The sequence below is a fragment of the Oryzias latipes genome, chromosome 22 (assembly GCF_053564925.1).
Source record: "Oryzias latipes strain Hd-rR chromosome 22, Olatipes_Hd-rR_3.1".
NCBI lineage: Eukaryota > Metazoa > Chordata > Actinopteri > Beloniformes > Adrianichthyidae > Oryzias > Oryzias latipes.
Genome location: NC_136258.1, coordinates 29,629,350 through 29,643,940, shown reverse-complemented (window position 1 = coordinate 29,643,940; position 14,591 = coordinate 29,629,350). Strand labels below are relative to the sequence as shown.

General features: G+C 47.7%; 2 protein-coding genes and 1 non-coding gene across 4 annotated transcripts; 2 read left to right on the top strand and 1 right to left on the bottom strand.

The window, feature by feature from the left end:
• The first annotated feature begins 539 nt into the window (after window positions 1-539).
• afdnb (afadin, adherens junction formation factor b) lies at window positions 540-12,502 on the top strand. The gene is made up of 21 exons (XM_078941372.1): window positions 540-728; window positions 2,393-2,585; window positions 3,144-3,250; window positions 3,343-3,443; window positions 3,516-3,643; window positions 3,776-3,969; window positions 4,349-4,521; window positions 4,957-5,051; window positions 5,135-5,406; window positions 5,517-5,660; window positions 6,829-7,027; window positions 7,105-7,196; window positions 7,271-7,357; window positions 7,447-7,512; window positions 7,582-7,655; window positions 8,251-8,369; window positions 8,442-8,543; window positions 8,618-8,706; window positions 9,669-9,797; window positions 9,871-10,647; window positions 10,856-12,502. Exons 1-21 carry the CDS (start codon window positions 633-635, stop codon window positions 11,045-11,047), a joined length of 3,429 nt encoding a protein of 1,142 aa, XP_078797498.1. The 5' UTR covers window positions 540-632; the 3' UTR covers window positions 11,048-12,502.
• Window positions 10,931-13,433, bottom strand: dusp23b (dual specificity phosphatase 23b). Of its 2 annotated transcripts, none has more exons than XM_004082063.4 (3): window positions 12,689-13,433; window positions 11,668-12,037; window positions 10,931-11,518 (listed from the first exon to the last, which is right to left on the bottom strand). In XM_004082063.4, exons 2-3 carry the CDS (start codon window positions 11,935-11,937, stop codon window positions 11,333-11,335), a joined length of 456 nt encoding a protein of 151 aa, XP_004082111.1. In that variant the 5' UTR covers window positions 11,938-12,037; window positions 12,689-13,433; the 3' UTR covers window positions 10,931-11,332. The 2 variants fall into 2 exon arrangements, with proteins under 2 accessions (XP_004082111.1, XP_078797371.1); XM_078941245.1 differs by lacking the exon at window positions 12,689-13,433 and adding an exon at window positions 12,507-12,626.
• Window positions 12,987-13,069, top strand: trnal-cag (transfer RNA leucine (anticodon CAG)). Its single transcript has one exon. It is a non-coding gene; the product is annotated as a tRNA-Leu (tRNA).
• Window positions 13,434-14,591: the final 1,158 nt, after the last annotated feature.

Below are 14,591 nucleotides of genomic sequence, written 5' to 3'. Positions count from 1 at the left end.
ATCAGCATTAAAGTGCAGTTTCAGAGTTTGTAGACTGACTTAATGAACCCTAATTAAGCAAAACTCCCGTTAAGAGGCTCTTTTCAGCAGAAGCTGCTGCTTTTTTCAGTAAATCCAGACAACAATGGCTTCCATTTCCTTCAGTTTCCCGCTAAACTGTAAAGAAACGGGGTTTCTGTCGGGGCTTTTGTTCTGTTCAAAGTTGACCCCGAATGCGTGGGAGCAGCGGACAAAAGCTGCCCCACATCCGTGGGGACGACTGAACGGGAAAACGTGTCGGAAAATGACCGGCATGCCTGGGAAGTGGGCTTTCCTCAGGACCACACGTCTGTGCGGGAGTGAAGATGGACGGACACGAAGACGCTCTGCAGGTTTCTGTCCTGATCTGAGCAGCAACTGTCCATCCTGCTCTCCAAAGGTTCTTGTTTTTCAGATCCATGTTCAGAAAGTCCCCCCCCCCCTCATTGAGGCAGAGCTCTGCTGACCTGCTTAACTCAGACAGGGGGTCGGGGGGGGGGGGGGGGCATGGAGGGGGGGGGGGGCATAAATGAAAGTGTTTCTCAGGGACGTCCAGCGGACGGTCAGACTGTGGAGACAGGAGTCCTGACAGGAACGTCTGCACCTCCGGAAAAATGCCAGAAACTGCCCAACAGCTGGAGTTTTCCAAAGTCATCAACCGCTGGAACAGCAACCGGCTGGACCTGTTCCACATCAGCCAACCGGATGAGGTGAGTCCACAACCACCAGCCGCCAACCCGGGGTTCAGACCGGACTGACATGTTCAGACCAGTGATTTGACTCTGTCAGAATAAATTAATAAATAGATATTTATGTGTTTTTAATGTCATGAAGTTTAAAGTTCTGCTTCATTCATTAAAAAAAGGTCTTTACTGTAGTCTAGAAATAATAAACAGTTCCTTATTCAAATATTAAAAACAATGAAATCATTTAAAATGTGCATCATTTAGTCATTAAAAACAGAGAAATACAACTCATGAATATGCAACTGCAAGAATTTACAATTAGAAAAGAGGTTTAAAGTAGTTAAACAAGAGCAGTTTTAATGAGTATACTTTTGTCTGGATTACAAATGTTAGATTTTTATGACATAAACATGTCTGATAAATGAACAGGTGATGAGCATGTGATGAACATGTGATAAACATGTGATAAACATGTGACCTTCATGCTAGAAGACAGAACAACTTCCTGAAGAGAATTTTCATTTTTGACATTTTTACGTTTTTTTTGTATCAGATTTGAATTTCTGAATATTTTATCACTTTATTATATATTTTAAATAATATTTTAGCATGTGGGGCGGCCGTGGTGCAGTGGTTGACCAATAAGGCCACGGGGGGGGGGGGGGGGGGGGGGTTAAAATCACACAACGTTGCACAGCTTAGAAATATTTGAAATATTTCTTGCAGTTGTATAAAAATTGTATTTGGGAGGTTTGTCGTTGCTTGAATCAACCGTTAACGTCTGCCTGAAAGAATCAGATTTTAGTTCAATAATTATGTCGTTTGATACATTTTTTTAATTTGTTGTTTTTCAACAGAATCTTTAACACAAATATTAATAACTGAAGCACATCATTCCATTATAAACACAGCTTAATTGGTTGTCATAGAAACAATAGTTGGTTCTCTGCTGCAGTGTTTTTCAACCTTCTTTGAGCCACGGCACACTTTAACCTTGACAAAAATCCTGCGTCACACCAGCATCCAGAAATAAAAAAAAGGAGAAACTCATAGTCTGTATTGATGTACAGTCCCTCCATGATCTCATGTGCATTTTGGTGATAATTGTGGCAGAAAAAGCTGGAAGCTGCAGCTGTTTTTTCTGAAAGATGGAATAAAAGTTAAGTTAGAAGATTTAAAAACTGTTTGATGTGTGTTCAATGTGGTTTCAAGACATCAAAGGAAGACTCATTGTAAGCTGAGATGCTGTCCCTGAAACCCAATGCATCATGGGAGATGTAGTGAAAACAACAGCTGAACGCAAACAGACTAGCGTCTCTGAGCTTCATGGTTTTGTTCACTTGTTCCACGGCCTGACACCGGATACTGTGTAAAGCTACACCGCTAAAGACGAGCTTTAGCTGGGATTCTTTTTAGAACGGAGAGACTTTTTGAGCTAAATTGGAACAAGGAAGTGAAGACTTTAACCACTTCTGATTGGTCAGACTGATGACATGTGATTAAGCCTCCAAGGATGATTGGTGGAGACAGTTAAAGGGGCGGGACTTTTCAGAGCTGATTCCTGGAGATGGTAAATGTTTTTAGATCAGTTAATGAGGGCAATCTCCCATGGCACACTGGTTGAAAAACAGTGGTCTACTGAACATCATGATGACATGAGACTAGAGCGGCGTCTTGTTCTCTGACAGAACCTGGAGTTTCATGGCGTCGTCCGCTTCTTCTACGAGGAAGAAACTGAAGGCGGCGCCGCCACCAAGTGTCTGCGGGTGTCCAGCAGCTCCCCGACCCGACAGGTCCTTCAGACCCTTTCAGAGAGGTTCAGGCCGGACATGAAGATGCTGACGAGCCGCTACGCGCTGTACGAGGTTCACGGAGACGAAGGTGAGCTTTGCCCTGGGCTGATGATCCCTGATGATAACCTCTTTCCAGAGGGTCCTAACAGGTTCGATCCCCAACCCAAAATCCTCAGCGGCTCTAAAGAGCACAGAGGAACCTCCGTCCCAGCAGATGGAAACGAAGGATTTGCTCGTTCATGAAAGCAGCTCATGAGACTGAATGGAGACGGGTCCGAGGCCAAAAGGAGAATCAGACAGCAGGAGGTTCCTGAGGATCTGTGGTCCAGATTTGACCTCAGGAGCACTTGGCCTTCACGTTTTCACTTAAGCTGAAGCTGCAGACGGATCGTTTTGCTATCTAAGTTCAGCTTCTTGGACAGAGGAGTGTTGTCAGGGTTTTCTAAAACCTCTAAAGCTTCCATTTCTTATTATTTCATTGATGCTAAATAAATCTAAACATTTAAACATGTCTGCTGCTGATCCAGGGGCGTAAAAATACTCAAATGATTCCTGAATCGCAGCTTTTGGAGCCTCCTGAGGATCCAAAGCTCACAGCGACTTCAGAATTTTCTGGTTTTGCTTCTGTGAATTCCTGTGGAAGTAGAGCGGAAGTTGGAGCCGGAGGAGAAACCTTTGGTTGTTCAGCTGAGCTGGAACTCAGGAAACAGAGAAGGACGCTTCGTCCTGAAGAAAGACGATGACCACGTGGAGGTAACATCCTCATCTTCAGAACATCAGATCATTTTGGGAGCTGTGTCTCTCGCGGCTTCCACGTTCTCCTGAAACTGATGCTGTCATTGAAGGAAACCGACCGGGGGGGAGAAAAGGGAGGCGTTCTTCAGATCTTTAGAAGGACGCTTTCACGAAAGGGAAGGAAGGAGAACAGGAGCAGAGGAGCAGACCGGTAAGAGAACAGGCAATGACTTCAGGTTCCAGTGTGCCGAACCTCCAAACTAACGTCTCCTGAAAACTGAAGGTCCAGATCAACCGAAGATCTTCTGAACAACAACAGTCTCTGTTGGTCCAACCCCCACATACAAAAACATGAGGGGGAGGAGCTCCGTCAGCCCGGGTTACCGCTGGGAATTTACTTCTGTGATGATGGTGTGTCAAACATCTCTGTTCTTCTCATGGGTTTGACTAGAAGGTGAAAGCCTCTCCTCCTCCTCTTCCTCCTCCTCTTCCTCCTCCTCCTGCTCCTCCTCCTGCTCCTCCTCCTCCTCTTCCTCCTCCCAGCAGAGGAAGCCTTCCTGTCTGCCGTCATAAGTGACACCAGCAGCTCCACAGATCATTTCAGGCTGTCGCCGGCGTTCGTCCTCTACACCGCAGCACGATTCGCTCTGCAGCGCCGTCCGGCATCGTCGTCCTACAGAGACGGTGTGGCGTCCATCGCAAACAAGATGGTGACCATGATAGAGACGGTCATCCAGGCAAGTCCAGACCTGATCCAGTCGCCTTCTAGAAGCTGAATGAGGTCAACATGAAAAAAACATGTGATGAACGTGTGATGAACAAGTGATGAACATGTGATGAACGTGTGATGAACATGTGATGAACATGTGATGAACATGTGATGAACATGTCACAAACATGTGATGAACATGTCACAAACATGTGATGAACATGTCACAAACATGTGATGAACATGTGATGAACATGTGATGAACATGTCACAAACATGTGATGAACATGTGATGAACATGTGAAGAACATGTGATGAACATGTGATAAACATGTGATGAACATGCGATGAACATGTGATGAACATGTGAAGAACATGTGAAGAACATGTGATGAACATGTCACAAACATGTGATGAACATGTCACACCTGCAGAGGCAGCAGTTCATGGTCGGCTCTCTGGCATTTTGGTTGGCCAACTCCTCTGAGCTCCTCATCTTCCTGAAGCGGGACAAAGACCTCGGCCCGCTCACACAGCATAGTCAGCTGGACCTGTCCCACCTGGTGCACACAGCTTACAGGTATGACCTATGACCCCCAACCCCCAACCCCCACATGAAGCACAGATCTGATCCAATGAAAAGAATCTAAAGTCAAATGTATTCAACATGGATGTGTTTAGCTATGGACATTCCTATTTTAATCTTTTTTCTATAGTAATAACTACTTTTGATTATTTATTACATTAGGAACTAAAAAAGGAGGGGGGGGGGTCAACCATTATGAAGGCCTCCTCTCCATTTTCAGAAGGACTATCTGGTGGCTTCAGGTTTTTGGGCCTAAAGCAAAGATGAGAAACTGACATCATCCTTTACTGATTTATTTATGACCAAAGTGCTCCGTGACGAGCCAAACATCAAAGCGTTTCATGACCAGATTCCACCAAAGAACGTCCTAGAACCTGTAGGACCGTCATCAGAAACGCGCTTCAGCTTTGATCTGATGTTTCCCTTCAGCTTCCTGCTGCAGAGCCTCCGGAACCAGCTGTGCCAACATCTACCGACGTTTCTGATTGATCCCGAGCGGCACGGCGCCCTCCCAGATGGACTAGGTCTATTTAAACTCAGATTATAATCCCAGATTACGCCTTCAGAGAGACTGAAGCGTGAAACTAACGGCCCGTTTCTGCTGCAGAGATGGTGCTGAACACCCTGATGAGCAGCATGTCTCTGCTCCGCCGCTGTCGGGTCAACCCTGCCTTTAGCATCCAGCTCTTCTCGCAGCTCTTCCACTTCATCAGCGCCTGGCTCTTCAACAAACTCGTGAGCTCGGGAACCAGCCACCCCGGCCTGCGCTCCCACTACTGGGGGTCTGCGGTGCGTCAGAGGCTCACGGCCATCGAAGTCTGGGCAGAGAGGCAGGGCCTGGAGCTGGTGGCGGACTATCACCTGGGACACATCACACAGGTGGGTTCCACGGCAACAACAAACTCTCTGGGAAGCTTTTCCCAGCATTCACTTCACTGATGTGTGCTTTGGAGTGGGATGCTAAAATAGTCCTGCTGCTCTGCTTCTAGGCAACAACACTCCTGACCATGAATAAGTACTCAATGGAGGACGCCACGGTCATCTCGGGTACCTGCTTCCGGCTGAACTCCCTGCAGCTGCGGACGTTGCTGAGCGGTTATCTGTACGCAGCCAATGAGCCCAGCATTCCTCCGGTGAGTACTTCCACACTAGAGCCTTCAGCAGGTGAGCCGCCCCTCAGGTCTTCCACCAGCAACACCTGACATTACTGAAGGAGGAGCCTCCGAAAAAAGAAGCCCCGCCTTTAAAGCTCAGCTACTGAGCATCAGCAACCTCAGATTCTTCTTTTCTCTACATCGGTTTGTCTTAGATTGTTGAGTAGCATCAGTCTCCGGGACCAGGAGCAACATGCTCAACCCAACGCACTTCCATCTCTTCACTGTTGGCCTCGGTGCCTTGCACCCCTACAGGTGGTTGACCCGCACGGGTTCTGCTGGTTTCTGGGTTGTCCGCTGAGGGTCGTAGAGGGGAGCGGATCCATCTTAAGGGGAGCACAGGTGTCTTTCTGTCCCCTTGTGGCTCATATGGCCACCTTAAGGGACGGCATGAAGATGCATGCTGTACCTGAAAGTATTTGTACGTTTCACACGCTTAAGACGTACGGGTGACGCCGTGGGACAGTGTGCTTACCCCACACTCTAAAGAAATGGTAAATGACTCCGCTGCTGAACGGCCTACAGCCGCCAGAGGGAATTTGGGATTCACGGTCTCGCCCAAGGACAGGTCAACACATGGGAAGGCGGGAATCAAACCTGCAGTCGGTACTCTTGTGGTTAGTAAGGTGTGAGTACTGGATCCTTAATAACCACACCCAATGCCACATGCACTGGGTGTGCACGTGATCCTTGGATGTCCACGGATTTCCTCACTTCTAACAGTAATGATAAATCAATACGACGCTCCAGCGTCTCACCCGCTCCCCCCTTACTTCTCCATACGTGTTCTCTACTAACTGTGGCCCGCAGCATGCATGTAGAAAGATTTGTGCAGGAATGGTTTCTCTCCACGGGTTCGCTGAGCGGTCAGGTGGGTCACCTGTGTGTCCCGTACAGGTTTGACCATTTTTCACCAGCAGTGTCCCCCGCAAGGACGTTTGGGACGAAGACTTTACCTTTTCTACTTCTTGCATTAAAGGAAAGTCGTGCTGATCACGATGAGCCGCTCCTATGACGATACGGCTTTTTCTGAAAGTATTTTCCATAAACGATACCCAACTGTCACTCAAAGTGAGGAGGCAGATGCAGGTCAGGAAGCCTGATGTAAAAATGACTTACTGCACACAGTCTACCATCCTCGCCGCAGGGCTTGATCGATGCTGTGGTGGGGGCCGCCGAGACCTCAGCGGATAACCTTATCCGGAGTGAAGGACGGGACATCCAGATGAAGGAGAGGCTGGACCTGCAGCTGCCTCTCCTGCTGCCGGAGGAAGGGTTCTCCTGCCACAGCGTCAGCGGAGTCCCGCAGGGCCTCCGAGACTTTTTGGAGCCGATAAGCCAAAAAGGTGTGCGACTGTGAAAACGACCGTCTGGGTTTGACCCTCATTGAGTTCCTCTTTTTTCACCATCGTCGCTCTCTAAGGTCTCTGCTCGCTGGCGCCTCAGGCAGATGGCAAACAGGACTGGACGGTGCATTTTGGGGAACCTGCAGGCCCTGGACAGTGCACCTTGATGGTGATGCAGAACCCAGGGTCTCTAAATCCATGAAGTAGGAATGAAATAGTTCTAACAGTAACCTTTGTTTGCAGGCGGCGCAGAGACAACCAACAGTTGAAAGCATCACTTTGCATAAACCTGTGAACAGCGGGATGGGAGTCAGCATCGTTGCAGCAAAGGTGAGCGACCAAACAGCTGAGACGTCCAAACTGTCCCCGACGGTGTCCCCGACGGTGTCCCCGCAGACCCACAACTGTCTTTGTTTTAGGGAGCAGAGCAGGAAAACCTGGGCATCTTCATCAGATCAGTGGTCAGGGGCGGCCCCGCTGAAATGGTACGGCCCTCCGAAGGTTACGGGGGGGGGTCATTTCAGTGATGGTTCATCATGACTTACTCTGTCCAGGATGGGAGGTTAGCTGCTGGAGATCAGCTCCTCAGTGTGGACGGTCACAGTCTGCACGGACTGAATCAAGAAAGGTAACTTCACCATGAAATCCTTCGCCTTTGAACGATGAAATGGTGCTGTCTGAAGTTACAGGTGCTCCTAAATGACCCCAATCCTGAAGGTTATTCTGGATTTACTTCAGTTGAAAACAGAACACAAGGAAGGTACTAAACAGCAAAACACGTTGAATGTGTTGAATGGAAGCAGAAAAAGTTTGGTCGACGCCCTTTTTGATTCACGCCGTTTGGTTAACGCTTCATTTCCATCTGTTGTTTTTGAGTCCACGGCTCCTGCGGGAAGACCTGAACAGAACCGGGAAGGACAGAGGTGGATTTCTGACACTGAGTCATTAAACTTTCTGCAGAACATCTGCAGGAAAACTGTTTCTGATTCCAGGAAGCACATTGCAAAAGCAGAACCAGTTCCTTCAAAGTGCAGACAGCTTAAATACTTTCTGTGTCACTCATGAACCTTTGTCTCCTGAAACCAAAGGGCGTATTGCCCCGCCCACTGACGGTCTCAGGTTTGGAGCGTAAACACGCCGCTGTCCTCCACAGGGCCTGCAGAGCTCCTTTTCTTTAGTAAATCCTCCTTTTCCTCATTGAATGTCAATGTTTCGTCCTGCAGGGCGGCGGCCGTTATGATGCAGACCGGCCCTGTGGTGACCTTACAAGTGGCCAAATCGGGAGCGAGTTACCACGGCCTGCAGGCTCTGATGGGCCCCCCGGCTCCAGAAAACACTTCAAGTAAGACGCAGACACAGTCTGAATCCTGAAACATCTCATTCAGGCTGTGGTTGAGAATCTGAATCGTCTCAGAGGGGGGCGGAGAGGCGGCTCCAGAGAATGGTCAACCGTCCGTGATCGGCGGCAGAGCGAGGAGGGAGCAGACGATGCACCGCTCCAGCCCCAACCTGTCTGGTCAGGCTTCTACACTGTGAAAGTCCGTGGATGGTCCTGTGAGACGCTCAGGGGAGGGGACTTTGTTCCTACAGGCTCTCACCTGGAGGACGGACATGAACCCCCCAGCCCCCATGTGAAGGAGAAGAAGCCATGGGCTTCCAGAAGCAGCATCAGAGCCGATGTGAGGTTTGGTCTTTGGAAAGTGAGGTGGAACCGGGACCCTCTGGACATCAGTGGGACCGCTGTTTCTGAGTCACAGCTTGGACCAGAGAGGGGCAGCATTAGGTGGAGGTCTAGATTTGAGAGCTGTGATGTCACAACCCCCCCCCCCCCCCCCCCCCCCCGGTCTTAACAGCTTGACTGCAGACTTAAGGCCCGTACACACCGGGACGAATATTCGCCAGCTTTATTCGCCACGTTTTTTGTGTTCACACCCAGACGATTTTCGCTGACGATGAGCCGAGCGAACATGCAATTTCATTCCCTGACATTAGATGGCGCTTAATGTAAAACAGAAATACTCCTGTACACAAGGTGGCGCTGCGCAACTTTACGCTTCTTAAAGTCGCTTTTCATTTAGAAGAAGAGAGCAAGTATTTACACGCTTGTCAGAATCAAACAAAGAAAACATGAATATTTCAAGCACCAGTAGCTCCAGTTCCAGCGATAAAGAAAATTATTGTTCTGTTGATGATGAAAGATGCCGGAAAAGACGCCGATTTTGGGTACATCCCATAGTTACGAGAAGAGAAGAACATGGGGACTTTATCGACTGGTACAAGAGCTGAAAATGTATCATGAGCGTTTTCGGGTCCGATATTTTAGAATGTCCGTCGTTATTTCTTCGCGGCAGTGTAGACGCTACTTGGCGTCTATCTTCTTCGCCGTGATGTATGTGTGCTCAGAAAGGCAGTTTTGTGTTTGAGCGCCCCCAAGTTGTGTTTTACTGTAACTTCAGAAGCTCCAGACACGTGTGCAAAAGGGGCGTTCTCATTGGTTGAATAGTTTTTGACGCGGCGCGTCAAACCAAAAGAAGTTCTGTGTCTCACTGTGGAACCTTGTTGATGAAAAAAATGAGAAAAATTCAAAAGTTTCAACCCGAATCACCAAATGAGACTAATCAACCATTTGTGTGTCGTGAAGACTTTTTGCAGAGAATACGTGACTCTTCCAAACCCAAAATCCAAGGCGGTTCTGAGCGGAGTCCAGCCGACCATCACAGCGTCTCTCAGACCTTTAGAGGCCCCCGGCTCCAAACAGAAGACCTTCATGGTATATAAACGTTCCTCTGAATGTATTTAGAATAGAAACTGATGAAACATCCTAAAAATGTCTCTTCTTGTAGCGCCAATCCTTCTCTCAGGACAACTTGAGCGTGGACAGTGAGCGCCCCCTGCTGGACAAAAGGCAGAACAAGTGGGAGCAAAATGCAAAATCGGGGAGCGTCTTTTCCTCTTTCCCCATCCGCTGCAGCGCTTCTGCCCACGACATCCTGTCGGGCCGCAGTTCTCCCTCAAAGCCGCAGCAGAGAGGCCCTGACAGCTGCGCCGGCGTCTGGAGAGCGCCGTTTCCGCAGCAGGCGGTGCCCACAGTCCAGCCCATCCGCATCGATATCCCAGTAACCAGAGCAGTTTATGCAAGTCCTCCGCTCACCACCTTCCAGCAGAACTCCTCCAGGACCGGCCGGACGCTCCACGCAGACAGACAGGGTCCTTGGAGCCCAGCGGGTCGCGTTTTTTCCGCGTCTGCTGCCCCAAAAGCATCAGACAAACCTCAGGTGAGCATCACCCCGACGAAGCACGTGTCCTTTCAGGAGCCTCCTCCTCAGCACAGGAGCTCCGGCCCGGGGAGGCGCGGGGACCCGCGGGGGCTGAGCGACCCCTGGAGAAGGGAGGCGCGGGAGGAGCTGAGGAAGCAGCAGAGGCTCCTGGCGGTGGAGCGGCTGCAGCAGGAAGTGGAGGAACTTCAGAAGAAGGAGCAGCGGACATCCCAGGAGAACGACCGACTCCGCCGGCTCAGCCTGGAGCTGCAGTTCCAGAGGAGACTGCAGGAGGCTCAGAGAGGGGAGGAGGAGGAGGAGGAAGAGGAGGAGATCCTGAAGAACGGGACGTCACAGGTCCAGGTGAAGATGGTCAACCTTTGAGGGTTTTCTGGTCGTCTTCACTTCCAGACCAAAAAAATCATTAAGTCAATAAAAATGAACAATTTAGAGCCTAATTCCAGTTTGATGCAACAAAACCAAGGAAAGTTTTCAAATCTCTAACGTGTTTGAGTTTCCTTCATCATTATGTCAAAGAGCTTCAACATGGATTCTGTCTGATGGTTCACAGCAGAACGGTTCTGATCCAAACAAAGACTGCGAGCGGAACCGGGAGGAAAATCCTCCAAATGAAGACGAAGCGACGTCAGGTGAGAACGGTTTAATGGGAACCGGCTTCAGAAACATGAACAACGTTCTGGTGTTTCTCTCAGGAACTGGACTGAAACAGAACAGAACCAACGACCCGACACCAGCAGAGTGAGTCCATGGAAACATCAGCACCACTGATCCTGAGTAAAAAACATTTTTTCAAAATAAAATTCAAGTTTTGTTTTCAGGAAGGAGAGACTGTGGAGGAGCTCGGCCCCGGAGAAGCTCCCCTTCAGGGAGCGTCAGCGCCTCTTCTCCCCGCCGTCCAGCGCATGAGTCCAGAGACCACAGCAGACGGACGGCGTTCGCCGCCTCTGACAGGACGTCTGAAACCCCAAACCAGAGCTCCGGGTCGGATCACCTGTTCTCAGGGGGCCGTCCTTCATCGTAGAGGAGGTCACTTGATGCGCTGATAGAACTGGACCACCGCCTTCTCCTGCTCCGTGGTTTCGATGGACCCGGCTCTCATCCTGCGGATCTCGTTGATGGCGTCGATCCCAGAAATCTTGCGGCTCTTCACAAGGTAGCAGGCCAGCATGGTGCCGGTTCTGCCAAAGCCGTGCATGCAGTGGACGGCCACGCCCTGACGACCAAACACACAACCACTGAGCACGGCACACGCCCAGCTACGCTTTGTTTACACACATTAAACATTCGGGTTCCACCAGACGGAGGAAGGGAACGCCTTTATGCGGTCACAGAGAACGAAGAGACAGACAGGAACCTCCTTACCTCCTTCTTGGCGTTGGCCTCCTCCACGATGGACAGAAATCGATCGATCTGGGCCGGCGATGGAGGAGTGAAGTCGACGATCTTAATGTGGTGAAGCTGCAACTCTGGAAAGGCCTCGTGGTTGGGAGGTTTCCTCTCGCAGAGGCAGACCAGGTGTTTGATGCCGTTGTCTGAGAGATACCGGTAATCGCACGGCATCCGGGGCATGGCCAGCCCGGCCAGCCGCCCCGCTTCCACCCAGGAGAAGTTTTGAGGAGGAGACGAGGCCATGAGGCTGAGAGGAGGGAGGAGGAACCGAGAGGCAGCTGCAGGAAGCCGTCCGTGTCCGTGGTCGGCCTTTCCTTCAGCGCTTCCGGGAAATGATCCTGAACTGTTGGGAGGAATCTGCTGATAAACATTTGGACTTTGCTTTCCAGGCACACAATCTCAGCTCTGCCAGGTTTACAGAAAAAAGGAACACATTTTTGTGGAGATGTTTCCATTTTTCAAAGTTTAGGCCATAAAAGTCTGTTTATGACTGACAGTATCTTAAATCTGCAGAACTGCTGCTGTGAAGTATATGATAAAAGAATCAACAAAAATATTCGGAATAACCTAAAGAAGACATTTATAGGACTGTACCGGAAAATACATTAAGAAGAAAACTTAAATCTTACTGACTGTAAAACTGTTTTTAGAAGGTTGAAACAGTCAACTGCTGCCTCATTAAGCAAAATTAGTTCGTTTTTAAGTCAACAGACTGAGTTATGTTAAAAGTGTAATGGGATTTTTGTCTGTGTCCGCAGAATTTAACTTCTCAAATGGCATTATACAAAGAATAAATAACATTTTAAATCCACCTTTGATATAAAAATCATGAAACCCGATGAGAATGACTGGATAGCATGTAGCTAACAGTTAGCTTGTAAACTCGCTAGCATAAATCGCTGCTTGTGGAGGCTGACAGACATGAAGTCAGACAGAAAAACATCCTCATTTATTTAACAAACCTTAATTATGTTCTTTAAATGAAGTTACTTACAGCTGGAGTGAAGAAAAGTTGAGCTGCTAACCGCTGGGGAAGCTAGCTGTAAACCTCCGCCTCAGTGCAACAGCGGAGGGTTACCAAGAAAGTTTCCCGTCGAGACAGGTTCACACAGGTTAACCAGAGTGGGCAGTGCCCGTATGTTGGTTGCTATGGATACCATTATTATTTAAAGGCGTTGTACGATGACTTAGTACAGATTTAGAGATTTAGTCCGCCTGGAAACAACTTTTTACCATCACAGTACATCTAGTCTTTGAGCTTCATATTAGACGATCGCACCAAGGCTGTATAAGTCAGGATGGCCGAGCGGTCTAAGGCGCTGCGTTCAGGTCGCAGTCTCCCCTGGAGGCGTGGGTTCGAATCCCACTTCTGACATTACATTTTCTCCATATATGAAAACCTTTTTATAAATTCACTTCCGTCATTATTGACCTGAAATTTGATTTGTTTTTACCATTCAACTGTTACTATTAAAGAGGGTTTCATATGTGCTCAGAAAACCCACCAAGGAGCACATTCCCTGCACGTAATTCTTCTTTGACTGCATTATGAAGATTTCTACATTTTCTGTCTTTTGAATAAGCTTGTTTTTAAGCATAAACAATAAAATCATTTAAATTTCTAACACAGTTGAAAAGTATAGTGGACAGGTTCGATTCCCTCTTGTAATTACCTTCTTTTAATCCCTGCAAATAAGCTTTTGTGGGCTTTAAATGATTAGAATGTCATAAATGTATTCCTGAATTTTCCTTTGTATTGAAATTCCTTTTTCTATGGAGCCCCAAATTGTTCATAATTTAAAAGATAAAAGTGACCTCGTGCAATCACACAATCAACCAACAAACCCCTCATAAATTCATGAAAAGGTCATGAAATTGTGAAAAACCTGCACATATATTTTGAATTAGCCATTATATTTTTAAATTATTTCATTTTGCTTTAAAAACCTTGTCCTTATTTTAAAACAGCATTTTAAAACATTCATTTTTAACAAGGTCATATTTATTTTATTTTTATTATGAGCAATTTAGAGCTCCATACATAACAGACATGACCAGCAGATGGCAGCAAACGCATTTTTACCAAATATTCAGACTGATTTCATGAACATGTGTAGAAACATCTATGACAAAAGTTAAAACACAAAGTCTGTGGATTCCTGTGAAGAACATGAAGAAAAAAACCTGTACATGTTTAAAATAGAAGGAAATGTCTGCTTGTTGAAGCAAGAATCACCAACGTAAAGTAGCGACATTCCTTCCTCAGAAAAGTTTTCTCCTGCTGTGCAGCGACGCCGTTTTCCTCTGAAGGACGATCAAAAGGTCTTTTTCTCCTTCAACCTTCTCCACTTTTAACTTCCTGTTGCACATGTTTGACATGAAATGTAAGATTCTTGACTTTTCTTCCATCTCTTTGATCGTTAGACTTCTTAAGTTTTTCTCAGGTCATCAAGCTAAAATGTTAACATTTGATGACGTATATTTTTAGACAGAAGAAACTCGTTTTGGTTTTGTTTTTAGCCCACTTTAAGCTGCTTAAAGCACGAGGAGTGCTTTTTATAAATAACGTTTGATTTGATTTGCATTTTTCTGCAGCATTTGTAACTATTTTCATATTGATTCATGTTCTCAGTCGTATGCATCCTTTTTACATTTAGTACACAGAACGATTTCCTGTTTGTCTGGTTTGTTGATTGATTAATTGATTGATGGGTTTGATTTAAGAGGGGGTGGGAAGCCCATCTATAAAGCCCCATCCCAGTTAACGAGCTTTTCTCTGTGGGCGGAGCAGCTCCCACCCTCCTTTTAATGACATTTTGATTGATGGCTTTGCCTCTCGGCCTCGGTGGGCCCGGCGGGCGGCCCGCTCTGGTCCTGATCCGTTTTCTGGAGAACCA